The sequence below is a fragment of the Microtus pennsylvanicus genome, chromosome 1, assembly GCF_037038515.1.
Source record: "Microtus pennsylvanicus isolate mMicPen1 chromosome 1, mMicPen1.hap1, whole genome shotgun sequence".
NCBI lineage: Eukaryota > Metazoa > Chordata > Mammalia > Rodentia > Cricetidae > Microtus > Microtus pennsylvanicus.
The window spans coordinates 155,454,700-155,481,659 of NC_134579.1; the positions used below are offsets into that span (position 1 = coordinate 155,454,700).

The following is a 26,960-nucleotide window of genomic DNA, read 5'->3' on the forward strand; positions in this document are numbered from 1 at the left end:
ATACATAAAATTACAGTAAAAAAAAAATGTCTAGTTCCTGGTAGACTTACCTTAAGAGACATCTTAAAGTGACAGTCATTAATGAAATGTTTAATCTTGAACCGAACTCTATTATTCTGAATTTTACTCATTTTCAGAGAACTATTGTAAATGTGATCCTGTCCATCAACAAGTGAAGACTGAAAAGGAGTGTTGTCAGTGTGATGAGCTTGGCAAAGTGCTTCATGACCCCTCCACATGTGCACTTTATAGAACAAGTGAAACTACAGAAAACTCGAACAACTACAGGTGCAGTAGTCACGGGGATGCCTCTGTTGACTCATCAAACCCAGATAGACATGACAGCATGCACACTGGAGAAGAACCTTGCAAACCTAAGGACTGTGAGAAATCTTTAAATTTGTGTTCCAGCATTAATAAAGATCAGAGACTCTACACTGCAAATAAAGAGCAAAGGCAGGGAGAATATGATGACTGTTTTGACTCTACATACAGTCTTTTGCAACAACCAATCTACATTAAAGAGAAACCATACCAGTGTGGGAAATGCAAGAAATCTTTCAGTACTGCCTCAAGTCTCACTGTACATCAGAGAATTCATAATGGAAATAAACCCTACAAATGCAACTTTTGTGGCAAATCCTATAACCAGTGTGCAAATCTTAGAATACATCAAAGACTTCATACTGGAGAAAAACCTTACAAATGCAAAGAATGTGGAAAGTCATTTCGACAGTCTGCAGCTCTTAAAAGCCATCTAAAAATACATACTGGAGAGAAGCCTTATAAATGTAAGGAATGTGACAAATCCTTTGCCCACCTTTCCGGTTTCAGGACACATCAAAAAATCCATACTGCTGAGGAACATTGTAGTTGTCAAGAATGTGGCAAGGTCTTTCATCAACTTTCGCACTTTAGAAGACATTATAGACTGCATACTGGAGAGAAGCCTTACAAATGCAACGAGTGTGACAGAGCATTTACACACTATGCATCTCTTAGATGGCATCAGAAAACTCATTCTTTAGAGATATTTTACAAATGTAAAGAGTGTGGTAAGTCCTTTCTTGAATTATCACATCTCAAAAGGCATCACAGAATCCATACTGGTGAGAAGCCTTATAAATGTGACATATGTGACAAATCCTTTACTGTGAACTCAACCCTTAAAACACATCAAAAAATTCATACTGGAGAGAAACCTTACAAATGTATGGAATGTGACAAATCCTTTATCAAGTGCTCACATCTTAGAAGACATCAGAGTGTTCACACTGGAGAGAAACCTTACAGATGTAAGGAATGTGACAAATCTTTTCCTGAGTTTTCAACTCTTAGAGCACATCAAAAAATTCATACTGGAGAGAAACTTTACAAATGTAGGGAATGTGACAAATCCTTTACCCATAACTCATATCTTAGAACACATCAGAGAGTCCACACTGGAGAGAGACCTTACAGTTGTGAGGAATGTGCCAAACCTTTTACTACATGCTCATATCTTAGAGCCCATCAGAAAATGCATACTGGAGATAAACCTTACAAATGCAAAGATTGTGATATGTCCTTTCTCCGGATTTCTAGTCTTAAAATACATCAGAAAATTCATACTGGAGAGAAACCTTACAAATGCAAAGACTGTGACATGTCCTTTAGTCAGATATCAAATCTTAGAAGACATGAGAAACTTCATACTGGAGAAAAACCTTACAAATGTGTGGAATGTGACAGATCATTTAGCCACATGTCAAATCTCAGAACACATCAGAGAGTTCATACTGGAGAGAGACCTTACAGTTGTAAGGAATGTGACAAATCTTTTACTAGGTTCTCCTACCTCAGAGCACATCAGAAAATTCATACTGGAGAAAATCTTCACAAATGCAAGGACTGTGACATGTCTTATATCTATCTTTCAAGTCTTAGAAGACATCAGAGAGTTCACACTGGAGAGAAAAATACCGTTCTCATGATGTGACGTAGCATTTCTCATTATTCTCTGCTTATAAACCCCAACATCATACACAATAGAAGCATAAATATAAAAAACTTGTAAAAGCCTTTAAAGAAGATTTAAATCTTAAAAAAATATGACAGAGTTTATATTAAAATAAAATTGTGTACTACTAGCTGTGTGAATTTTTTAAAAATGTGTCTGGGTTCTTTGCCTACAACACTTTCTGTGCACTACATGTTTGCCTGGTGTCTGTGAATGCCAGTAGAGTGCATGAGATTCTCTAAAACTGAACTTCCAGACAGTTGTTCGTTCATATGTGTGTGCTGGGTATTGAATCCTGGTCCTTTGAAAGAGGAACCAGTGCTCTTACCTACTAATTGATGTCTCTGACCCCTGGGAAAGCTGTAATAAAATCATTTAGCTTAGTGGGGCAATGCTGATGCCACCTCCCTTTAATCCCAGTGCTGGGGAGGCAGAGGCAGGTGAATACATGTGAGTTTGAGGCCATCCTAGTCTACACAGCTAGTTACAGGATAGCCAAGACTGTTATGTAATGAATTCCTGTTCCGAAAACCAAGTAAGATGACCTAAAAACTGTTCATCTTGTTCAACATTCAAGAATTCATAATAATGGTAGACTAAGTAGTGCATGCCATTAATCCTAGCACTCAGGAGGCAAGAAGATACCTAGTCTGAGACTATCCTGGCCTATGTAGTTAGCGCCAGAACTGATAAGTACGTATACCCTCTCAAGTAAATGGTAGTAACATAAAAATATGTGACAAAGATCTCTGTACTATACCTCACAAAATTCATAATTCTGAGAAAGCATATAAAAGCATGTTATATATAATTCCCATATATTTCTGTTCACTAGAAATCACACCCACCATACACATTGAATTTGACAAATCCTTGACCTAATGCTAAAATTGCCAAAATAAAAACAAATATGAGATAAAACACAAGGAAATGTTCTAGTAGATACTTATCTTTTGTTCACTTTCAAAATCTTTAATAGGGTTAAAACTTATACTATAATGAAGATGAAAAGCTGTAAAGAGATGAGCTGTACGTGAGACAACATGAGTTTATCACAAACAGAATCCTCACGCACTCTGAGCTTGGTGATGCATGCCTTTAATTTCCAGTACTCAGGAGGCAAAGGTGGGTGGATCTCAGTGAGCACAACCTGGGCCATGGTGGAAATTTCAGAACAGCCAGGGCTATACAGAGAAACTCCGTTTGGCAAAAGAAAACTAAACAAGATCCCTAAGGATCAAAAATTCATTTTGAACTACTGTTGGTAGAGCATGAGACTCTTAATCTCAGGGTCGTGGGTTTGGGCCCCATGTTGTTCTGTGGGAAAATGGTTTGTACGCTGTCACTAGTATATTTTAAATAAATGGTAATTGACTAGTAGCTAGGCAGGAAGTAGAGGTGGGGCAACGAGAATTCTAGGAAGAGGAAAGTTCTGTCTGGAGTCGTGACCCAGCCACAGAAGAAGCAGGATGTGACTGCCTTACAGAATAACGTAGCAAGCTACATGGCTAACATAGACAAGAATAATGGGCTAATAAAAGTTTTAAGAATTAATAAGAAATCTGAACTACTAGGCCAATCAGTTTATAACTAATGTAGACCTCTGTATAATTTCTTTGAGACTTAAGGACTGCGGGAACCGGGCAGAAGAGAAAACCTCAGACAACAACGTTGGGCGCCAATTTGTTGGAAGAGGTTTCTGTCACTCTCAGTTCCGCAATAATAGCTCAGAAACTATATTATTTGCAATACTGTTTAGCTAATAACTTAAGCATATTTCTAGATAACTCTTACATCTTGAATTAACTCATTTCTACTCACCTGTGTATCGCCACGTGGCTGTGGCTTACTGACAAGTTTCCAGTGCATCTGTCCTTAGTGATGACTACATGGCTTCTCCTGACTTTGCCTTTCTCCCAGAATTCAGTTTTCTCCGCCCTAGCTCTGTTCTTTCCTGCTATAGGCCCAAAGCAGCTTCTTTATTCATTATTCAATAAAAGCAATATATATACAGAAGGACTTCCCATACCAAACTACTGAAGAAAAATGTCTAAATATTTACTCCACACTATAAAATAAAATGATATAACCACCATTAACTACCAGTAGACCCTCATAGAGATAAAGTAGACTCACGGGACCCTCCCTCAGCCACAATGAAATTTTATTTGTGCCAATATTACAGTTACTTTTTCATAGTACTTTCAGAACAGTTATGAGTCTCTTTATTACCCACCATCAACTGAGAGAAGACTTATTTCAGCAGGGTTGAGAGTAGAACAAAGTGATACTTATAAACAAATACATAGTTGGAAGATTAACAACTTGGTCATTAATGAAAAATCAATAGGTTCTATCCTTGGACTATATTCCTCAAGCCTTGGTTTATGAGTATGGCATGAGTTCCTCTCTATAAAACAGGATTCAAAACCAATCAAGAGAGTGGTTGGTTATGACCATAAGCAGTCATTCTAGTATTGTAGAAGTGCACAAATCTTGCCTAGTAGGTTTTTATTGTAAGATGCAGAATCCAGGGGTAACTAAGACCATTGACATCATTTCTTGGTCAGCAGTCTATGAAAGGTAACCAGGAAGGAAAGTTTCCCAGTATGTTCAAGATTGCTGTCTTTCTATCTTGCAACCAAGGTGTTTGATGTCTTTAGCAACATCATGTACTTAGGGTGTCTAACCAAGAGCACTGGCAATGACCTCTTTTGTTTGGGGTGCATCTGGGGCCTCCCTGCCATTAAGTCCTAGGCAGAAGACTATAGTGATACTTTTATTGTGCTTTTACAAATAAAGCTTGCCTGACAGGCAGAACTAAGCCTCTAAAGACCAAGTGGTAGTGGCTTACACCTTTAATCTTACTACAATGGAGTCCCACACCAGAGACAGGAAGGGATACGGCTGTGTGGGGAGAGGAATATAAGTCAGAAGGAGACAGGAGCTCAGTCTGAGGTTTGGTGGAGACGGATGGATTCTGAAGATGGCATTCAGGACAGGATCACCCCATTGGTCTGAACATTGGTAGAGGTAAAAGAACTCAAGTAACTGGTCACTCTGCTTCTACGACCTTCAGCATTAATGCCTATATCTGTCTCTGGGTTCTTATTATTTTATATAAGTAAATAAACATTTATTTGTTTTTTGATTTTTTCGAGACAAGGTTTCTCTGTGTAACAGTCCTGGCTGTCCTGGAACTCACTTTGACCTAGTTGGCCTCAAACTCTGAGATCTGCCTGCCTCTGCCTCCCAAGTGCTGGGATTAAAGGCCTGCACCACCACCACCTGGCATTGGTTCTTATTATTAATACCAATTAGAATTCGTGTTACATCAGGCACCCAGTATTTTGGGTACAATCTATGAAAAAAAAATTGTTTGTGGCTTTGCACGCAACGGCATAGGCCAGACCTACACACAGCTTGAGTAACTGCCTTGTGAGCCAGGTTTTCCTTTCTTCTCTCCTAGAGGGCTTTCTCTGAACCCCCTTCTTGGAGTAATGCCAGGCTAGATTGCTGCCTTGAAATCTAGTCAGGTTTTTACTGCTCTACACAGTAGCAGTCAGCCTCACATCTTCATTGTCATCAGCAACAGATTTGGTGAGAAAATTGGGAATTCTTTTTTTTTTTATATTTATTTATTTATTTATTTATTTATTTATTTATTTATTTATTTATTTATGTATACAATATTCTGTCTGCATGTATTCCTGCAGGCCAGAAGAGGGCACCAGACCTTATTACAGATGGTTGTGAGCCACCATGTGGTTGCTGGAAATTGAACTCAGGACCTTTGGAAGAGCAGGCAATGCTCTTAACCGCTGAGCCATCTCTCCAGCCCCGAAAATTGGGAATTCTTAAATGGAGGAATTAAACGAGTTTTTTCCCCACAATAAAAAATGGGAAAAACAATTATGGTAGAGAAAGTTAGGTATTTGTATGATTATGTGATGTATGATTTAAAAATGGAACAATTAAGTGAAAGGATAATCAACCCGGATTGACATACTTTTAATTATCATTTTGGTAATTTTTGTTTTGATAATTCATGGTTTAATCTCTTAAAAAGTTGTTTGGTATGAGGGCCAAGGGTTTAATAAAACAGATCATAGAGATATTCAAATCTAGACAGAAGAATTTAAAGAAACTATTTCAGCATTGCAAAATAAAATTAGAGAGGAACAGTCTAAGGTTTTCAAACAATGAGCCTTATTATATCTAGTAACCTTACAGGAATAGACAGTTGACAGAGGCTCTGTAAGAACTGAATGGACTCCTGTGGCCATGATACATTTAAGGAAATTCACAGAAGTAATTGACTCAGATGGCATGCATTCACTATTTATAGAGCAAATGTTAAACTCGTGATCAACTTGCATTGGAATTATTCCTAAAGACTGGTTAGATTACTTACAGCAGTCTTGAAGCTTGGTCCACAGTTACAATAGAGGACCTGGTTCAAAGAAGAAGCTAAGACCATTGAACAATGGAGTAAAGCTAGAGCTATCAAAATCTTCTAAGGTCAACTTCTTGGAGAAGCTAATGCTGATATAGAAAGACAATACCTATATGATGGCCACATCCTGGCTTTATACCATCAAGCATCTTTAAATGCTTGGGACAGAATTGAAGTACAAAAGAAGACTGAGTCATTTCACTATTACTATTATTTAGTCATATTACTAAAGTCATACAGGGTCCATAAGAAACCTTCACTGATTTCTTACAAAGATTAACCTGTAAGATAATGGGATTTCCTGAGACTTCTTCATGCATCCTTTCTTTTGATTAACCCTCCCACTTTTCCTCCTTTTTTCCCACTCCCATCTAAACATTTAGCACATATCATCCAATACCCCATTCTATTAGTTTTATTATTATTATTATTATTATTTGGTTTTTCGAGACAGGGTTTTTCTTATAGACCAGGCTGGCCTTGAACTCACAGAGATCCGCCTGCCTCTGCCTCCCAAGTGCTGGAATTAAAGGCAAGACCACCACCTCCTGGGCCAACATCCCATTCTTTTATAACACGTATGTTCTGCTATCCTCTATTATTGTGTTATTTACTTGGGTTGCAAAATGATAGGTTTCCATTTAGTATCTTCATGAACATCTCACTTGAGTTGACCTTTCAGAAGCCCTCACTCTTGCTATCACTCCACTACAAATTGAAATTTAAGTATTCTGCCCCCATAAAACCACCTCTGTAATTTCATATCGCCTATATTCTACTATGCATCCTCTTTTCTCCCATCTCTCTACTAATGGCTGTTTCTAGATTTCTCACTTCTACACGTTATCTTACTAAAACATACACAAAAAAAGAAAGGTTGAAACTATGACCCACATATGAGAGAGGGCATATCAGGTTTGACCTCTGGGAACCAGGTGACAACACTCATTATATCTTCTTGTTGCATTATTTACATCCAGATTTTGCTTTCTTATATTTATTTATAGCTAAGTAATATACTTTTGTAGATGTCTATCACATTTTTCATTTACCCATGATCAGTTGGTGGTCATCTGGGGTGATCCCATGTCCTAGATACTGTCATTAAGGCAGCAATGAATATGATGGAGAAATGCTCATTGGTCAGATGGCAACTTTTGGGGTTCATATGCAGGACTGAATATTATGTATCAGTTTCCATTGAGATTGAACCCCTCCATCTTGAAGAAAACTCCTTAAAATACAGAATATCAAAACAGAGGTAAAGGAACTGGATCCTCTAAGGTAACTGAAATATTCAATTATACAGACAATGTCATGAGACTAAGAAATAGTAATTTAATAGCTTTAGGAAGTCACAGAAACTGGCGAGATTCACTAATGCACTCATGCCTCAAGCATATATAATCAATAAGGACTGCTGACACACTAAACAATCTGAGCTGCACAGAAGGTGCTCAGACCAGCCATGAAGCAGACAGAAGTCAAGCTGCCTAGCCCAGACAAGAAAAGACAAACTGCCTGGAGAGGTAATGGGTGGCATCAAAGACACTTCCAACTTCCCTTGAACTGCCTGAAAGCTGTGCAGTGATTTGCAGGTTTCCAGCTTCTTTGGACATCACCTTCACAGAGTGATGCAGTTGTCACTGAGTCCTTCCTGCTCTGTAAGTCATCCCTCTCCCATGTTCTTGTAAGTTACACCAATAAAACTCACTTTTTCACTGGGTTTAGGGATGACTCAGTGGTTAAGTGCACTGTCTGCTCTTTCTGAAGACTCGCCTTGAATTCCTAACACCCCCACATGGGTACTTAATCTGTAACTTCAACACCAGGGCATCCAGTGCTCTCCTCTGGCCACAGAGAACACCAGGGACATGCATGTAACACAGACATGATGCCTAAAAGAAAAAAAAACAAATATAAACCTCATTGGTTCATCAAGTTAGACTTTGTTGGTTCCCACCTTTGGTTTGTCATTGTTCCTCAGCTGTATTAACCAGATGTTGTTTTGTTTCCACAGGAATAGTGTCACACATCAGTTACTTTGTGTCACACTGTAGCTTTCTTTCATTCATTCACTTATTTATTCAGGGGATTTGATGACTCAAAGTGTTGAAGCAATTAACTGTTCAAGTTGTCCTTTGTATCATGTTAAAGAAGTCTTTTGTTGCCTTCTTCCCCTTTTATATTGGGGTTTAAAAGTATATGAAAAATTAAACACAGGCAATTTCAGTATTCACTGGAACTCCCAATAGTGTCCTATGTTTTTAGTTTTATTATTTTTATTTACATCTTCTTCCTCTTTGCTTATTTTTGATTCCCATACTCCTACCCTTGTAAGAGGTATTTTTGTTGAGGCTGTTACCCAACAGTCTTCAATCCAATGAAAAATGGTGGAAGATGTTTGCTTCCACCAAGGTGTGCTTGCCACTATTGCATCCTTAGGGCTATTGTGCCAAGACGACAGCTGTTCTGCTTCATAGGCATCATAGCTGCCTAGAACTGTTGGTTGGCTCCCTCCTTTGGAAGCTTGTATGGTGCTTCTGGTACCATGAAATCTATTCCTTAGGGAGCAATATACAAAATACAAAACACAATATAAAATCTTATTTTGAAACAATGTCTCTGTGTACCTCCATCTGTTCTAGACTCACTATGTAGAGCTGGCTGGCCTTGAACTCAGAGTTCCCCTTGCCCCTGCTTCCCCAGTACTGGGTTAAAAGGATTGCATATCCATGCTCAACTCTACATAAATTTTTGTTATTATTTTTTGTTATTTACTGTGTAGCTTTTGCTGACATGAAGCTCACTCTGAAGATCAGGCTAGTCTTGAATGCACAGAGATCTGCCTGCCTTTGCCTCAGGAGTATTGGGATTAAACATATTTGCCACTCCTACCCATCCTCTGATCGTGTCTTGACAATTACTCAAGGTAAATGCACAGCCTACAAGTGTTCAACTGGATAACTTGTTTACTGACTTTAAAGATTTCTGTTACATTAAATTGGAAACTCTAATTGAAATAGATAAATATGACATGCTCAGTGAATATAATACACCAAAGTTAAACATCATGAAATAGATATATAAACAAAACATCAGTAGGAATGTGACTGAAACAGGTATAAAATACCACCCTTAAAAGAACCCCATGATCAAACAGACAGGATTCTATCAGAACTGCAGAGAAAAACTGAAAAGCTGCTACTTTAAATACTAATTGACACAAAAGAGGAAGACTTCTTGACTCTTAGTATTATCTGATATATCAAATAATGATATTAGCATAGTAGCACACACCTTTAAATATTTACTTATTTATTTATTATACAATATTCTGTCTGCTTGTATGCCTGCAGGCCAGAAGCAGGCACCAAACCTCATTACAGATGGCTGTGAGCCACCATGTGGTTGCTGGGAATTGAACTCAGGACCTTTGGAAGAGCAGGCAGTGCTCTTAACCGCTGAGCCATCTCTCCAGCCCCTACCACACACCTTTAAACTCAGCATTTCAGAGGCAGAGTTAGGTGAATCTCAGTGAGTTCAAGACCAATCTGGTCTACAGACTGAAGAATAGACAAGCCTAGACTGTTACACAGAGAAACCCTGTCTTGAAAAATGAACAAACAAACAAATAAATCACCAGATAATGATACAACAAAAATGAACCTACAGCCTGATAAATTCATTTTAAAATTTTCTGAGCTTGGGATGGTGGTACACGACTTTAATGCCAGCACTCCTAAGGAAGAGGCTGACTGCTCTCAGGAACTTCAAGGCCAGCCTGATATACTCTCAAAGGGGAGTTACAGAACTGCCAGGGATACACAGAGAAACTCTTGTCATAAAAAAACAAGAAAAAAGTCTATTAGCCATTTTGCATTCATAGGCATATATGTATATGCACACAGTCTGTGTGTATGTGTGTGTTCTGTGTCTGTGTGTTTGTGTGCACCTCAGATACAGCCCACTTTCACCTCCTTCCTCTCTGCTATCCTGATCCACCATTTCAAAACATCTCTCTTTTGTTCATCTTCATTTATTTTCCTGCATGATCCCCTGATATTAACCAGAGTCATCTGTGAGACTGTGTTTTTTTTTTTTAACCCATCTGGATTCAGCAGAGAACTACAACCAAAGGCAGTGATTCTTCTCCTACAATCCATTCATAGACAAAATTTGAGGCATAGACTGTTCCCTGTGAGCCTTTTCCTATCCTAGACTGATTGTGGTCTAGTGTGAGGTCAATGCAGTTAACTTTTGATTATAACAGCTGTTGTAGAGAGCTATGGGCTGTGTTTTTGCCACCCGGCTCCTGGCCGCCTGGCTAGCTTATGCCCGGAAATAATTACACGGGAACTGTATTCTTTTAAACACTGCTTGTCCCATTAGTTCTATCCTCTTAATGGCTGATTCTCACATCTTGCCTAACCCATATTTAGTAATCTGTGTAGCACCAGTCTTACCGGGAAAGATTCAGCATGTCTGACCTGGTGGCTTGCTTCATCGTGTCTGCCCTGGAGAGGAGTGGCATGGCGTCTGCCTCACTTCCTTTTCCTCCCAGCATTCTGTTCTGTTTACTCCACCCACCCATGTTCTAACCTAACAGGCCAAGCAGTTTCTTTATTAATTTACTAATGACCTTCCTCTATCAAACAGCTGTATGGAGTTTAGAGAATGGCAAGTCTAAGTCCTTCCTCTTTCTCTTCTTACTCCCTTTTCTCCTCTTCTTCCTCAGTGTTCCCAGACCCACAGACTTTTGTAGGGCTGGTACCAAATACCTTCCTTATTTTTTGTATATGGGACAGTAAGAATCTCTGCATTCACCATTGCAGTTTTATAAAATTTCATATTTTATCTAAAAAGCTCTTTTAACATGAGTCACAGAAGCCTATCTTGTTTCTGAGTAAAAAACAAAAAACAAAAAAAAACAAGCCCACCATCTAGTGGTACTGAGAGTAGTTCAGCGCAGGATGAATTCATCTCTGGGCTGTTAGCAATGGGGTGACAACTGACTTCTTGGGACACTTATTTATTTTCAAAATTCAAGTTCCTGTAGTATCTCTCCGCAAGGCAAAATTGCAGTATTTGGTTTTGGCTTCTCATGTTTGTGTTAGCGATGGACGGTGGCATCTGAATTTAACCTAATATCGTTTGTGTAAGTAGGTAGGTAACACAGGAGTCTGGTAGTCACTTAGAGGTTAGGCTGCCTGTCTTTTATCTGAAGGGTTCTGAACTCACTGTCGGGTCAGATACAGGGATGCAGCGTCCTCCTAGATCCAGTTCTGCTCTAGGCTGGCAGCAAACATGCGGGGAGGCTGTGCAGATCCGGTCCAGGGCAGCCTGACAGCTGGAGCTGGGTGGAAGGCGGGCTGAGACGGAGTGGGAGGACCTGCTCAGTAGGGCGGAGACACTCAACCGGAAGAACGGTGGGGAGGGTGTTGCAGGTAAGGACAGTGTAGGAGTAGGGATGGAGAAGTGGGATGAGTTAGAGAAGTGACGTAAACGGAAGCTGGGAAACCCAGGGACAGAGCTTGGAGAAGTGGACTGGAGAGGTAAAGCCAGAAGTGCCCAGTGCCTATTCCCTGTCATTGCTCCAGTGGAGAACCGCGTGTTGCAGACCTGGGTGCGGAGGAGTCGGCGGGTGTCGCGGGGACGCGAAAACTCCCCGGAGCCGCAGTCGCCGCGGGGCGGCCTGGGAAAGTCAGCAGCGCCTTGGCGGGAACCGCAGCCCGGCGGCCCTGGAACCTCCCAGGTCAGAGGAGCTGCGGGGCTGGGACCCAGGAGGGAAGGGACCAGGGGTACCAGCTGTTTCTCACAAAAAAACTGGCTCTGAAATTCTGCTGTGGTGTCTTCCCTTGTCGATAAATTTCAGGTAATATGACCTCCACCAACCTTGATTTTTTTTCATTGATCTGTTCGCTAAAATAGTCTCATAAAAATGACCTACTAAAGTATTTGAATTTATGTGTTGATGTTTGCAAACTCGGTTCTCTTTGCTGTGGCGGGCAGGGCAAAGCTCTTCAAATTTACATTCATCCACGCCCACTTTCGTGTTACACCACTAGCTATTCAAGAGAATAGCACATAGACCTAGGGATTTTTGCATTCCCAGAGATCTTTTATATATAGTCATGAAATGAAAGCTAGCAAATTTAATTGAATCCGAAAGTATATTTTTTTTGCGAGCTCCATAGGTATGGTTGTAAACATTAACGTTAAAAGTAAACTTTTATCCGTCATTAAATTTTTTATGACACGTATGTACTATGTGATGTAAATAGAGCATTTTGAAAAGTGTCATTGACAGGCTTGGTGGCAAACATCTTTAATTCCACCACTGGGGAGACAGAGTCAGGTGGATCTCAGTGATTTTGAGACCACCCTGGACTGCCTAAAAAGTTCCAGGATATCCAGAGCTTCATAGTGAGATCCCGTTGTTTTTTGTTTTTTCTCAAAAAGAGAAACAAAAGAAAAGGAAAAAGGAAAGTGTATTTTTGTGTCGAATTCTCAATGTACAAGCTAGAACCTGGAAAAGTACAGTATGCTTTAGGCTAACAGGTCACTGTATTTTCAGTTAGAAAGGGCATTTTATAAGCCACATAATAGTGGTGGCACACTCTTTTAATCCAAGCACTTGGGAGGCAGACGGGGGTGGATCTGGTAGTTCCTTGCCAGCCTGGCCTACAGAGTGAGTTTAAGGACAGCTGGATCTACAGAGAAACCCTGTCTCAGGTGGGAAAAAAGTAAAAAGAAATTAAATGATATTATAAGATACAGTAGGCAGCATCTTTTGAATAATTACAATAACTCTCGTCTACATCAGAAGAAAATGTCTAGAGTAGTCTTTTCTCTCCTTGGTCAAAGAACTCTGTCCATAGACACATTACCAAACTGTAATTTCTTGGTTTTTGTTTTGTTTTGTTTTGTTTTTCGAGACAGGGTTTCTCTGTGGTTTTGGAGCCTGTCCTCAAACTGTAATTTCTTGATTCTTGTGTTTACTGTGTTTGAGTCCTAAATTCTTTGTGTTGTTCTGTCTGGATCAGTGAGCCTTGCACATGGGAAATAGATTCTTCATAAAGCGTCTGCTTTTCTAACACTTGTTAGAGACCGGGCTGGACTGGAACTTATAGAGTTCCAACCACCTCTGTTTCCCCAGTTCTAAGATTAAAGGTGTGCACCCACACAGCCATTCAAACTGTTGTATTTTATTCTGTGGTCTGTTGACAGTCCGCGATGTGACTGTGGACTTCTCCCAGAAGGAGGGACACTGCCTGGACTCTGCTCAGAGGGCTTTGCACAGAGACTGGATGTTACAGAACTGCAGCAGTCTGGTTTCTGGGCATGAGAGCAGTTTGCTTGCAGTCTCCCTTGCTCCTCGTAGGGTGTTTTGGTAAATTACTCTGCAAGTGTGTGTCCCTTTGAGAGGTGTAAGGCTTTTATCATATTGGGTCTATGATACATTCAGAACATCAGTAGTGTATGATAGTCTCATACCCGTCATTCAGTTCCATTTCTTCCCCTGAGATTTAACTAAGTTCTGATTGGAAGTGGCATTCAAGTTATGATAAGCGAAAATGCTTTCTCAAAATTTTCAGTATTCTAACATTGCATAACAATTTGGAAATCACTTGTATAATCTTGTAATTAGCTTTCTCTTTATCTACTGAGTACAACACTTTGTTAGAAAAGCACAGAGACTGGGTGTTGCAGAATTGCAGTGATCTGGTTTCTGTGGGTGAGACTGCATTGCTTGCAGACTCCCTTGCTCCTCCTCAGGGTGTTTTGGCAAATTACCCTGCACATGTGTGACCCTTGGAAAGATCTAAGGCTTCTATCAAATTGGGGCTATGGTAAATTCAGAATGTCACTAGTATATAACATTCTTGTCCCAATAATTCAGTGTTGTTTCTGCACCTGAGTTTTGACTGAGCTGTTATTGGAAGTGGCATTCAAGTTACACTAACTGAAAACACTTTCTAAATATTTTCAGCATTCTGACATTGATGACAATTGGGGAATCACTTGTATAATCCTGTATTTAGTTTTCTCCTCATCCACTGAGCACAGTACTGTGTTAGAAATCCAGATGCTTCCTGAAGAGTCTCTTTCTCATGTGCAGGGTCAACTGATCACCCAGACTTGCTCACTGTGCTGCAGAACAAAGAGGCCTGGAAGATGGAGAGGGAGGAGACTGTAGCTAAGGATGCAGGTATGGTGGAAATATTGGAGAAGGAGTGGCAAGGGGTTCAAGTGAATGTGGTAGAGACATGATTTCATGTGGTATTCTATTATAATTTTGAGAACAGGTTCTACAGAAGATTGATACTAGAAGGCAGATAACATCTTATTTGACTATGCATTGTGAGTGATGCTGTTCTTATTCATTCTTATTCATATATCACTTATCTCATCACACCATATTAATTGGTTTTAGTTTCTATGATTTTAGTATATTATAAAGTGATCAAATTAATTCCTCTAGTTTTATTTATTGTTTTCAGAGCTTTTGATATTCTAGCACATTCTCTACCTTTTAGTGTTGATGTCACCATTTCTGAAACTAATACCAGCACTCAGCACTCCAACGCTGAGAATGAGCATGCAGCACGTAAACCCTTTCTTTCTGAGTAACAGCCAAATCTGCCACGCAGAGCTCTGTGCAGGCTGGAAACATCTCTGTGTATGGCGTCAGGAATCTGCCATGCTCTCCTACCTGTGCAAGCCTAGTATACCTGATCCCGCTGGGAGTGCCAAGTCACAGGCATGGTCTCAGCCACTTTTCTCCCAGCCCTGAGTGGACACAAACACCCTGGCCCACAAATGCCATTCAAATGCTCCATAGCCAGAGTTCATTCTAGTATCATGGCCCAGGAAGCTGCACTTCAAAACCACAAAGCTTCCTCCCCCTCATGGCCGAACTAGGAAATCATTTCCCAAAGAAGCATACCTCTGCCTGCCTCTAGCAAACAGAGCCCACCCAAGAAAATGCCAATACCAAACCACTGTGTCTAAGATTATTTTTATCTTTCTCAGGTTTTACATGGATTTAATCCACCACATTGGCACACCACTTGTTGGAGGGAGCCACTCGTTAGTTTCAGTCTCCCAGCTAGCTTACCCCAAAATAATCACACAGAAATTATATTGATTAAAACACTGCTTGGCCCATTAGCCCTAGCATCTTATTGGCTAACTCTTACATCTTAATTTAACCCATTTCTATTAATCTGTATATCACCACGAGGTTGTGGCATATCTGTCTCTGGCGGCGGCCCCATGGCATCTCTCTCCTCCGCCTTCCTTCTGCCAACATTCCATTTAGTTTTACCTGCCTAGCTCTGTTCCCCTATAGCTCTGCTATAGACCCAAAGCAGTTCCTTTATTCATTAACCAATAAAAGCAACACATAGGTAGAAGGACCTCCCACACCAAAGACTAGATAGTCATAGTTACTTTTCTCACATGACTTGCCCAAACTATTTCTAATACAAGACTTAGACTCCTTAGGATAGGATAGTTATTGAAATATTTAGCATATGTTTCTTGCTTGATATTGTTTGTGCTGGTTGTAATTCTAATTTTTATACTTGATATTTGTTCTTTTTGTACATAGTTTTATATTAGGCTTAGAACTCTCTTATTTAGACAAAATGTGGTGCTATTGTAGGAACTCCTTTAGCCAAAGGGCTTTAAGATACCAGCCTAGTTGGGCATGGTCTCTTATACTATAAATGCAGCCATAAAGCTTGCGTGCCCTCTCTTCTGGCTGTTGGATTCGGTTCCTGTTCCCTGTCCATGCAAAGGACTGTGATCAGTGAGTCTACCCCTAAATAAATAGCTCCTTATTATACTTAATTCTGAGTTAGTGTGGGATTACTTTTTAGCGTCCCTCTATAGTAAAGGGTCTGTAAGAGAGCAGCAGGTACTCTGAAGCATTGAGCCATCTCTCTAGCCACTTATTAAGTTTAATTATGTGATTAGGCATAATAGAAAACATTAAAAATTTTTATCTAGGTCATCCAAAAACTTAACTTTACATGCACCTTATTATTTCTTAATAATATTTTCTTCCATTCTTATATGTTTGAATTCCTAAACTTAAAAGTACAGCTTACTCAGGCTATATGTTTTGAGGCATGAACATTTGGTATTGGATAACCATATGGTGTACTCTTCTCTGGGGGAGACTATTTCTCCAGCTCTCAGAATTCCTTAGTGCTTGACTAGGGTTGAGGCCTAGTGAGCTTTCTCTTCCCAAGTTAGCATGTCTCTTGGTGTTGTCCTTGTTCTGCTCCTGTTTAGGCAGCCCTTTGTAAGATTTGAAGCATGTAGCTTCTCTAACATTTCTAGGAGATACAATGGCAAACCAAATACCCTGTTCTTCTGGCTCTTGAAATGTTCCCATCTGACTTGCTTAGTGATCTCTGACCCTGAGGCGAAGGAGTTGTGTTGTTTATGTGTAAGAAGGGACTGAGCATCGCAACTCTGCATTTTGACTGATTGTGGTTTTCTGTAATAATCTCCATGTGTTCCAGAAAGAACTTTGCTTGATGAGATATGAGCTACATTTATTTGTGGGAATAAGGAAAATATTTAGAATGCAGTTAGGGATTCTGCTGATTTAATGAAGTAGTGATTGAAGGTTCTTCTCCAAGATCCCTAATTTCACTAACCCTAGGCAGCTGGCTAGTTTCCCAGTACCAGGCATGGTTTCCCTCTTGTTGAGAAGGTCTTAAGTCCAATTAGAAGCTGCTGATTACCATCTCGGTATGTGTGTCACTCTTGCACCCTTAGAGTGCAGATCCTTCTTTGGTTCAAAGGAGTCGTGAAGGGGTAGGACCGTTGTTTGGTTCGCTACCTTGGAAGCTTTCATGTTTTCTTCTGGTATCATGAAACGCATCCCCAGAAAGACGCTTTTAAGTTCTGATCCATCTCAAGTTCTCTGGCTTCAATGTCTGAAGTACATGGCTGCTTCAATAATTGAGACTCACCTTCTACCTCTGGGAGGCAATCATGGGGAACAGCAATGGCCTATAATGTTTAGGGAGTCTCTTGGACAGCTGTGACCAACAACTTCAGAACAGGATTCTCATGCCTTGTGTGGGTGGTTTTCTTAGAAATTATCAGACGAGATGGGAAATTTTTATTTACATTATAAATATATGTGCATTCATAGTCGTATGTGTATTGTAGGCATTTTTCCTTAGATGGATTATATTCAAGGAATAGATGAATGGATTCCTTATGATGTTTAGACATCCATACCCTCTGTCTTCAGTGTTTATGTCTGTCCCTTCTCCATAATTAAATCCCCTCCTGTTTTTCCATTTTTCCCTTCAGATCACTTGTTCTGTGTTATTCCCTTTTCTATCACTCCCCCACACCCCACAGTGCTTTCTTTTTACTTTTCTGGTTCCTGCAGTCACTCCAGGTTGTGGACTCAGATCTGACGATTTGGAGCTAGGAACTTCCTATGAGAGAGAACATGCAATGTCTATCTCTCTGGGTCTGGGTTACTTCACTCAATATGGTCTTTTCTATGTCCATCCATTTAGCCGCAAACTTAATAATTTCAGTTTTTATGGGTGAATAATATTTTATAGTATATATGAATCACATTATCCATTTTTCAGTTGAAGGATGTTTAGGCTATTTACTTTTTGTAGCTATTGTGAGTAGAGCAGCAATGAATATGGCTGAACAGGTATATGTAAAATAGGATGCTGTGACCCTTGAGTTCCTTGAGTATGTGAAGGAATGGAACAGCTGGGTCATAATTCATTTAACTTAAGGATTTATTTTTTTTAATTGAGTGTTCTTTTTGTTGATTCTGAGAGTGGCTAGATATTTTGTTGATAGCATTTTGATTCTCTATGCTTTTGTTTTTGATGTTGTTGCTGGTTGGATTATTGATAGTATTCTTCTTTCTTCTCTGTGAGAATTAGTGCTTCTCTGTCTTGCCCATGGGTGATTACTTCTCAGTTTTCCTGTATTTATCTATTCTTCAAGTAAAACTTATTATTTCTCTTGTTTAGATAATACCTCTGATTTTCCTGTATATATTTTGCCTTTGACATAGTGTCTGCTGTCCTCCTTTGTTGAAATGAAAAACATTGTTGAATGTTTTGGTTTATAATTATCTTGAACTGCACTTCCATCTCCATCAAATATTAATATAGAATTTTTCTGGATGAAACAATATGGTTGACAGTGAATTTTTTTTCTCCAGGCGTTAAATGTCATTCCATGTTCTTCTGGCTTTGGGAGACTGACCAGACACCTGGTGTATTCTGTTGCTTGAGTCTTTTCATGAGGTTTGAAATTGTTCTTCAAGCTTTCCGTATTAACTTTTGCTTTTGCTTTGTGACCCCTTATATAAAAGGGCAGCAAGCCATCTATTCATTGCTCTTGAAAGAGAAACTCAAAGAAGAGAAACAGAAAGAAATGGCTGATTCTCCAGTAAACTCCCAGGTCAGTGGTCATGTCCACTCTTTTTCTAGAAATGTTATATGTTTAGATATTCCAAGCCTTTAATTTTTTGCTTCTGGTAATTTTTTAAAATTTATTATAAAAAATGTTCAAACAAAAAACAACAAAATCACACACTAAAATTAACCAAGCCTAAAGACTATAAAACTCTATGAACTTTTATACAGTTAGAGTAGTCATTGGGAATAGAAGTTCTGCAGCCTCACAAGGAATTTTATATTTTTTACTATCAAATATATTTTTTGAACATGTCTACTACAAAAAAAAATGTAACAAAATCAGAACTAGAAAATCACTTAGCTTTATATCCTTTTTCATAAATGGTTCATTACCTGCATGCAGTCCTACCACTGTTGCGGGAGGTCCTTCTGCTCCTCCAGCCAATAGCCGCTGAGATACCAGCCCATTGGGGCGTGGTCTCTCTCCCTTTAAAAAAGCGGCCACTTCCCTTCTTGCTCTCCTACTTCCTGCTCCTCTTCCGGAGACTAGACTCCCTTCCTGATTGTGCAGAGGGCTGTTGTCTGGGATGGTGATCTGTAAGTTTTTTCCCCTTTAAATAAATAACCATTCTATTAATCATAATTCTAAACTGGTGTGGGATTGTTTTTGACTTACACCTTCACCTTCCTCTGGCGCCCAACGTGGGGCTCGAACCCATGACCTTGAGATTAAGAGTTTCATGCTCTACCGACTGAGCTAGCCGGGCTTCTTACCCATTTAAAGTTTGAGAATAGGTTGAGATCGTTTCAGCCCCAAGACCTCTAATCATTCGCTTTACCGGATAAAACTGTGTTCTGAGCCAGGCACTTGCATTCCACGCGGCCCGTGTTGTTATTTCTGGGTATAAGCTAGCCAAGCTAGCTGCGGGGAAGAGGCCCGCAGCTCTTACTACATACCTCAACCCTGGTTTTTAAACATTTCTTGTTCTCTTTTCTCTATATTCTGCTGTACCCACTTGTATGTTGTTTCCTATATGCACATGTTGTTAGTAGATTGTTGGAGCCCATGTGGCCCCAACACAGATAACTCTTTTCCCTAACTGGACTGATACGGAGTCGTGAGGAATAATCAGACACAGCTTACACGGTTATCACGAAAGGGCATCTCAGGCTTCTTCCTCCTGAAGATCTCCCCGTGTTTACTATCCAAACAGCTTATATACCATCACATAAATTGAGCGGTGAAATACATTACTGTCTCGTAGGTTACCAGGTGAATGGCCTTTTGTCACATCCGCATCTACCTATCTGCTGAGCATGCTCGCTATCACGTAGGCCTGAATTAGCATCTCTATAAAATATCCTCCAAATTACAATGGAAGGAGCACCAAACATCCTTACCTTTGTTAGGCAGAGTCAGCTTGTCTGCAGAGCTACGTGACCCCCTCAGATGGGGCCTATGGCTTTGTCACCTGGCTGCCACACTATACCAAAATATGGGCCTACAGTAGATTCAACATATGAGAGAAAATGTAGTTTCTTCTTTCTGCTACTGTGTGACCTCACATTTGCATGTTTTCAGTCCTTCCACTTTCATGCAAACTTTCATTACATATTTCTCTTCAGCTTTATAATATTCCATTTTATATATACCATTTTCATCATCAGTTCCTTTGTTGATAGATAATTAGGTCATTCCGATAATTTGTTGTGGTTAATAATGTAGCAATGAACATGGGGTATACATATCTCTATATTGGGGAATGGAGTTTCATTTATGTTCCCAGGAGTGACATTGCTGGGTCATACGTTAGTTCTATCTTCAATATTTTAGTATTCACTAAACTGACTATAACAATGGCTATATTAATTTACACACCCCCTCATATACCAACAGTTAATGATGGTTCTTTCCACATCTTCTTGAACATTTGGTGTCAGCCTAGGGTAAGGCAGTATTTCAAAGCAGTGTTAGTTTGGGTTTCCATAATGATGTTTTAGGGATCCTGAAGACTTAAAATATTTATTGGCCATTTGTGTTTCTGTCTTTACAAAATGTCTCTTCACTTCATTTGCCCATTTTTTGATTGGCAGTTTTATTTCCTTGGTATTTAATTTATGTAATTCTCAATAAATCCTAGGTATGAGCCCCTATCAAAAATGTTGCTGGTACAGACTCATTCCCACTCAATACCGCAAAAATTCTAAGAAGAACACACTGAGGTTTACAAAATCCAGGCACAATAGCTCAAATTTCTTTGGAGCCAATGTTCTGTGCTATATTTTATTTGCAAAACACTGAAAAGTGACTATAATTCTCACAGAATTTGATTATCTTCATTGTCTCACAGGGAATCTATGTCACTTCTGAAGGCATCTTCACTTACTCCACTCACATGTACATGCTTAGCTGCAACTAAAACACTGTTTCATGTGTTTTTAGACTTACCTCAATTTTTATAACTCTTGGGAGTGAAATATTCTCCAGAACTTTAGAAATTGTTATATGTCTAAGTTGCTTTACGTCTATTTTTTTTTAATTTTACATTATATCCAATGTGACTGATGTAGATTTTCCTGTGTGCTAGTTGGTGGATCAAATATTCTTAATATAGTAATCATATCGACTTGATCTCACATGTTAGTGTTCAAATTGACAGGATACAGTGCTGTTACACTCATTGTTATTTTGGAAAAACCAAAATTCTTTGCCTATAAAGCCAATCATGAAATTCTGCCTTCATATCTACTGTCAGGGACCAGCCATGATAAAAATACAGGGACTAGGAATACAAGTGTAGAGCACGAAAATAATAAAACAGAAAAACATAGAATAGTATCGGGAGAGAGTTCCAGTGAATACTGAATTCTCCCACATTTAATTTCCAATTGTTTAAAATACCCCGCCCCCAAGAAGATGGTGTAAGATTTAAAAAACTGCACTAACATGATAAAAGGAAACAGACCAGTTGAAGATTGTGGGCTACATTCTGTTGCCAGAACAAAACGGGTCAGCTCACACCCTAGACCAAAACATTCTGTAGGCAAACCAATCCCTGGGTAGAATTCAGTGTTATTTCCTTAAGGGAATTGGAAACTTAGTTGAACCCTTAGATTTTTGTTTGAAGTAGAAACATATCTCTTCTCTGTTCCTAAAATACAGGGTCTGGCTATTAGCCACACTTGTCAATAATCTTGGGGGAGTAGAACTCTCTGATCTAAGTCTAGGTGGGACCTTTGTTTGTGATAGAAACACAATAACCTTGAAGGAATAGAGGTAAGCTCCAACTGTCTGACCTTTTGTCCAGGTGGAAATACATTTTTGGGCTTCCACATTCTACTCCTGTCTCCTTAATGGAATGGCATTGAACTTAGACATTAAAGATATGAACCGAGCATGTTAGAATAGACTCCTTTTAAGATCCAAGAATGCATAGAATTTATTCAGTGTCAGTATTTTAGCATGATCTACAGATACAGCATTTGTTTTTTGCTTTTGTTTTGGGGGGGTTGGGGAGGGTTTTTGTTTGGTTGATTTTGGGTTTTTCGAGACAGTCTCTCTATTTAGCTTTGGAGCCTGTCCTAGAACTCACTCCGTATACTAGGCTGGCCTCAAACTCACAGAGATCCGCCTGCTTCTGCCTCCCAAGGATGAGATTAAAGCTGTGCACCACAACCGCCTGGCTTCAGAGATAGTATTTAAAGCACATCACCTCATCATAAATCTTCCTTCTGGGGCATGTGTGCTGTGATCCTTTGATATAAACACAGCATCCTTAACAGATAGATAATCATGTCCAGACCTTAAATGTCCGTTCTTTTGTGTATATGCTTGTGAGAGTTTTGTGTCAATCTGTTTTCACAGAGTTAGAAAACTTATTATACAATGTGACCACATTAGAAATCTTGTTTTTTTTTTTCTCTCTCTCTCTTTTTCCTCTTTAACTGTTTTTGCTTATCTACATCCCTAATTTCCTTAAGTCTCTTTATGTTCAGAAAAGCACTCTGCCAGGATCACATGGTCAAACTGTACTTTTTTTGTTTCAGGGTCTGTTGACATTCAGGGATGTGACTGTGGACTTCCCTCAAGAAGAGTGGGAATGCCTGAACTCTGCTCAGAGGGCTTTGTACATTGATGTGATGTTGGAGAATTACAACAACCTGCTCTCAGTGGGTGAGATCATTGTGCTTCTAGAATTTTTATCTCATCTTAGGTATGTACTGACTTCATAGGTTATAAACTCTATTAAGCTACCATGGAAACAACAGGAGACTATTGAAAGATTGGTAGGAGAAAATAACTTTTTCATGGAATTTACTTTTTTTTCTATTCTCTATGTTAGAGTTATCATGCACCCCTTATTTTGGTTCCACAATGCATTCAGAACTTAATATCATATAAAATTTCACTCATATCTTAAAGCTCCATGTCTGCCAAACCGCATATTATTTTATTTTTGAGGAAAAAAAAATCAAGATATGCAAACTGACAATTCTCCCTAAGTATGTTAAAGATTCTGACAGGAAATAGCAATTGGAAATTATTCCCAGATTTGTCTACTTTGTGTTCTGTTTCTTCATGTACTGTGTAGATGTGTTAAGCATCTGTATTCTTTCTAAAAATTCTAGCATGGGTCATGGGCTGCGTCACAGAACATGAGGATTATTGTATGCAAGATAGGCATGGTTACCTGTCCGGAAGAAATGAGATTGCTCTGGAATGTGGAGAGGAGAGAGTAGCCACAACAAGGAAAGTCTAGTGAATGAGCAGGACGAGAGTGATGACTTCCCATGAAAAAGAGAGCAAGACCTGAGAATTCTTTGGCTATATTTGCTTCCAATTCCTGACCATTGACCTGAGTATATTGTCCTTGTCTCAACATGCATCCTGCCTGTTGTAACTGTTAGAAGGTGTTGTGCCTATTGCAACTGAATTATGCTGACAGTACTTGTACAAAATCTAATTTTATTTGACTATGCTGACATCAGATTAGAATAAGTTTACAAACTTAAGTCTAATGTGAGTTCATGAAGTAGGATTATTCTCTAGTTGCCTTCCTTATATGCATATCTGCATATTACATCCTTCATTTTCTTGCCAGTGGAGAATACACAGGCACCATTCTGGGAAATATTCTCAGTAGTCAGTGCACAGAGTGGAGCTGAGAATAACCCTATGAGGAAAGTTAAGAAACACAGCAGTGTATGGAGCTCAGATGATGGAGGATAGACATAGATCTAGAAACTCTGATATCTGGTGGAATACTGTTTTTGCATCCATTACTCTTGTAGAATCTAATACCTTGTTGTAGAAATAAAGAAAATAAATCCTTTGATGCTTTTAAGTAAGACTTTGATCTTTAAAGGAATTGTGTCTTCTTAACCATCCTCCTCATTGCCTGTCACTTAGTAAGTACAAGCACTGTGAACCCGGGATTTGATTAAACTCTGCTTCTTCAATTTCTGAACAGTAATATTTCAACACGGAGACATGTGTTCTAAATATAATCAGCCATTTGAGCTCCATCCCAAAGCTAATTACTGATTCTTCAATTACATGATCCATCTTGTGCTGTTAGACATTTTTAGTAATGATGAGATACCTATTATATCACAGACCCTTAAAGACTGTCAGTCTGTTTTTGTGAGAATATATAAAATTACAGTGAAAGAAAAAATATCTAAATAGTTCGTGGTTGACTTATCTTAAAAGACAACTTAGAGACACAGTCTTTTATCAAATGTTTGATTTTTGCACAAGCCCTATTAATATGACCTTACTCATTTTCAGAAAACTATTACGTATGTGATCCTGTCCATCAACATATGAAGACTTATCAGTGTAATAGGCTTGACGACGTGCTTCATGACCCCTCCACATGTGCACTTTATAGAACATGTGATGCTACAGAAAACTCTAATAACTACAGGTGCAGTAATCACAGGGATGACTCTATTGACTCATCAAACCCAGATAGACCTGACAGCATGCACACTGGAGAAGAACCTTGCAAATCTAAAGACTGTGAGAAATCTTTAAATTTGTGTCTCAACATTACTCAAGATGAGAGAGTCTACACTGCAAAGAAAGAGCACAGGCAGGAAGAATGTGGTGACACTTTTGGTTCTAGAAACAGTCTTTTCCAACAAGCAGTCTACATTGTAGAGAAACCACACCAATGTGGGAAATGCAAAAAATCTTTCAGTACTGCCTCAAGTCTCACTGTACATCAGAGAATTCATAATGGAAATAAACCCTACAAATGCAACTTTTGTGGCAAATCCTATAACCATTGTGCAAATCTTAGAATACATCAAAGACTTCATACTGGGGAGAAACCTTACAAATGCAAAGAATGTGGAAAGTCATTTCGACAGTCTGCAGCTCTTAAAAGCCATCTGGAAATACATACTGGAGAGAAGCCTTATAAATGTAAGGAATGCAGCAAATCCTTTGCCCACCATTCCAGTTTCAGGAGACATCAGAAAATCCATACTGGAGAGAAGCCTTACAAATGCAACAAGTGTGACAGGGCATTTACACACTGTGGATCACTTAGATGGCATCAGAAAATTCATTCTTTAGAGACATTTTACAAATGTAAAGAGTGTGGTAAGTCCTTTCTTGAATTATCACAGCTTAAAAGGCATCACAGAATCCATACTGGTGAAAGGCCTTACAAGTGTGAGGTCTGTGACAAATCCTTTACTGTGAACTCACATCTTAAAAGACATCAAAGAATTCATACTGGGGAGAAACCTTACAAATGTAGGGAATGTGAAAAAGCTTTTACTACATGCTCATATCTTCGAGAACATCAGAAAATTCATACTGGGGAGAAACCTTACAAATGTAGGGAATGTGATAAATCTTTTACTACATATTCGTACTTCAGAGCACATCAGAAAATTCATACTGGGGAAAAACCTTACAAATGTGGAGAATGTGACATGTCTGTAACTCAGGGGTTTGCTCATAGAAAACATCTAACAATTCATACTAGGGAGAAACCTTACAAATGTGGAGAATGTGACAAGTCCTTCACTCAGCATTCACATCTTAGCACACATCAGAGAGTTCACACTGGAGAGAGACCTTACAGTTGTAAGGAATGTGACAAATCGTTTACTAGGTATTCCTACCTCAGAGCACATCACAAAGTTCATACTGGACAGAAACCTTACAAATGTAAGGAATGTGAGAAATCCTTTACAGACAACTCACAGCTTAGAAGACATCAGACTGTTCACACTGGAGAGAAAGCTTACAGTTGTAAGGAATGTGACAAATCCTTTACCCGTGGTTTAAACCTTAGAATACATCAGCGAATCCACACTGGAGAGAGACCTTACAGTTGCAAGGAATGTGAGAAATCTTTTACTACATGTTCATTTCTTAGAGAACATCAGAAATTTCATACTGGAGAGAAACCTTACAAATGCAAAGTCTGTGAGATATCCTTTAATCAGATAGTGCATCTTAGAACACATCAGAGAGTTCATACTGGAGAGAGACCTTACAAATGCAAAGACTGTGATATGTCCTTTAAACAGGTAGGGCATCTTAAAACGCATCAGAGGATTCATTCTGGAGAGAGACCTTACAGTTGTCAGGAATGTAACAAATCTTTTACTAGGTGTTCCTACCTCAGAGCACATCAGAAAATTCATACTGGAGAGAAACTTCACAAATGCAAAGACTGTGACATGGCCTATATCTATGTTTCAAATCTTAGAAGACATCAGAGAGTTCACACTGATGAGAAACATACTATTATAAAGGATGTCACATAATATTGTTTTAAGTATTCTCTACTTATAAATCCCAACAGTATACATAACAGAAGCATAAAGATAAGAAACTTGCAAAAGTCTCGAAAGATACTTTAAATGTTAGAAAATATCATGGAGTTTATATTAAAATAAAATTCTGTTCTAGGAGCTTTGTGGATTTTTATGTGTATGGGTCTTTTGTCTGCAACTCTTTCTGTGCACTACATGTTTGTCTGGTTCCTGTGAATGCCAAAAGAAGGCATAGGATTCCTTGAAACAGTTGGGAACTATTGTATGTGTG

At 39.1% G+C, this 26,960-nt stretch overlaps 1 protein-coding gene across 13 annotated transcripts in view; it reads left to right on the forward strand.

The window, feature by feature from the left end:
- The window catches only part of LOC142832742 (uncharacterized), a 196,329-nt gene extending 169,502 nt beyond the window's left edge, over positions 1-26,827 (forward strand). For 4 of the 13 annotated variants that reach the window (XM_075943480.1, XM_075943505.1, XM_075943496.1 and 1 more), the window contains exons 3-5: positions 18,841-18,929; positions 22,934-23,060; positions 24,678-26,827. In XM_075943480.1, coding sequence (XP_075799595.1) covers positions 18,841-18,929; positions 22,934-23,060; positions 24,678-26,680 — 2,219 coding nt within the window. In that variant the 3' untranslated portion in view covers positions 26,681-26,827. Of the gene's footprint in view, positions 1-137; positions 2,129-11,881; positions 12,331-14,577; positions 14,668-18,840; positions 18,930-22,933; positions 23,101-24,677 lie in introns of those variants that run through there. The other 9 variants (XM_075943524.1, XM_075943537.1, XM_075943545.1 and 6 more) reach the window with 7 other exon arrangements.
- The last annotated feature ends 133 nt before the right edge of the window (positions 26,828-26,960 follow it).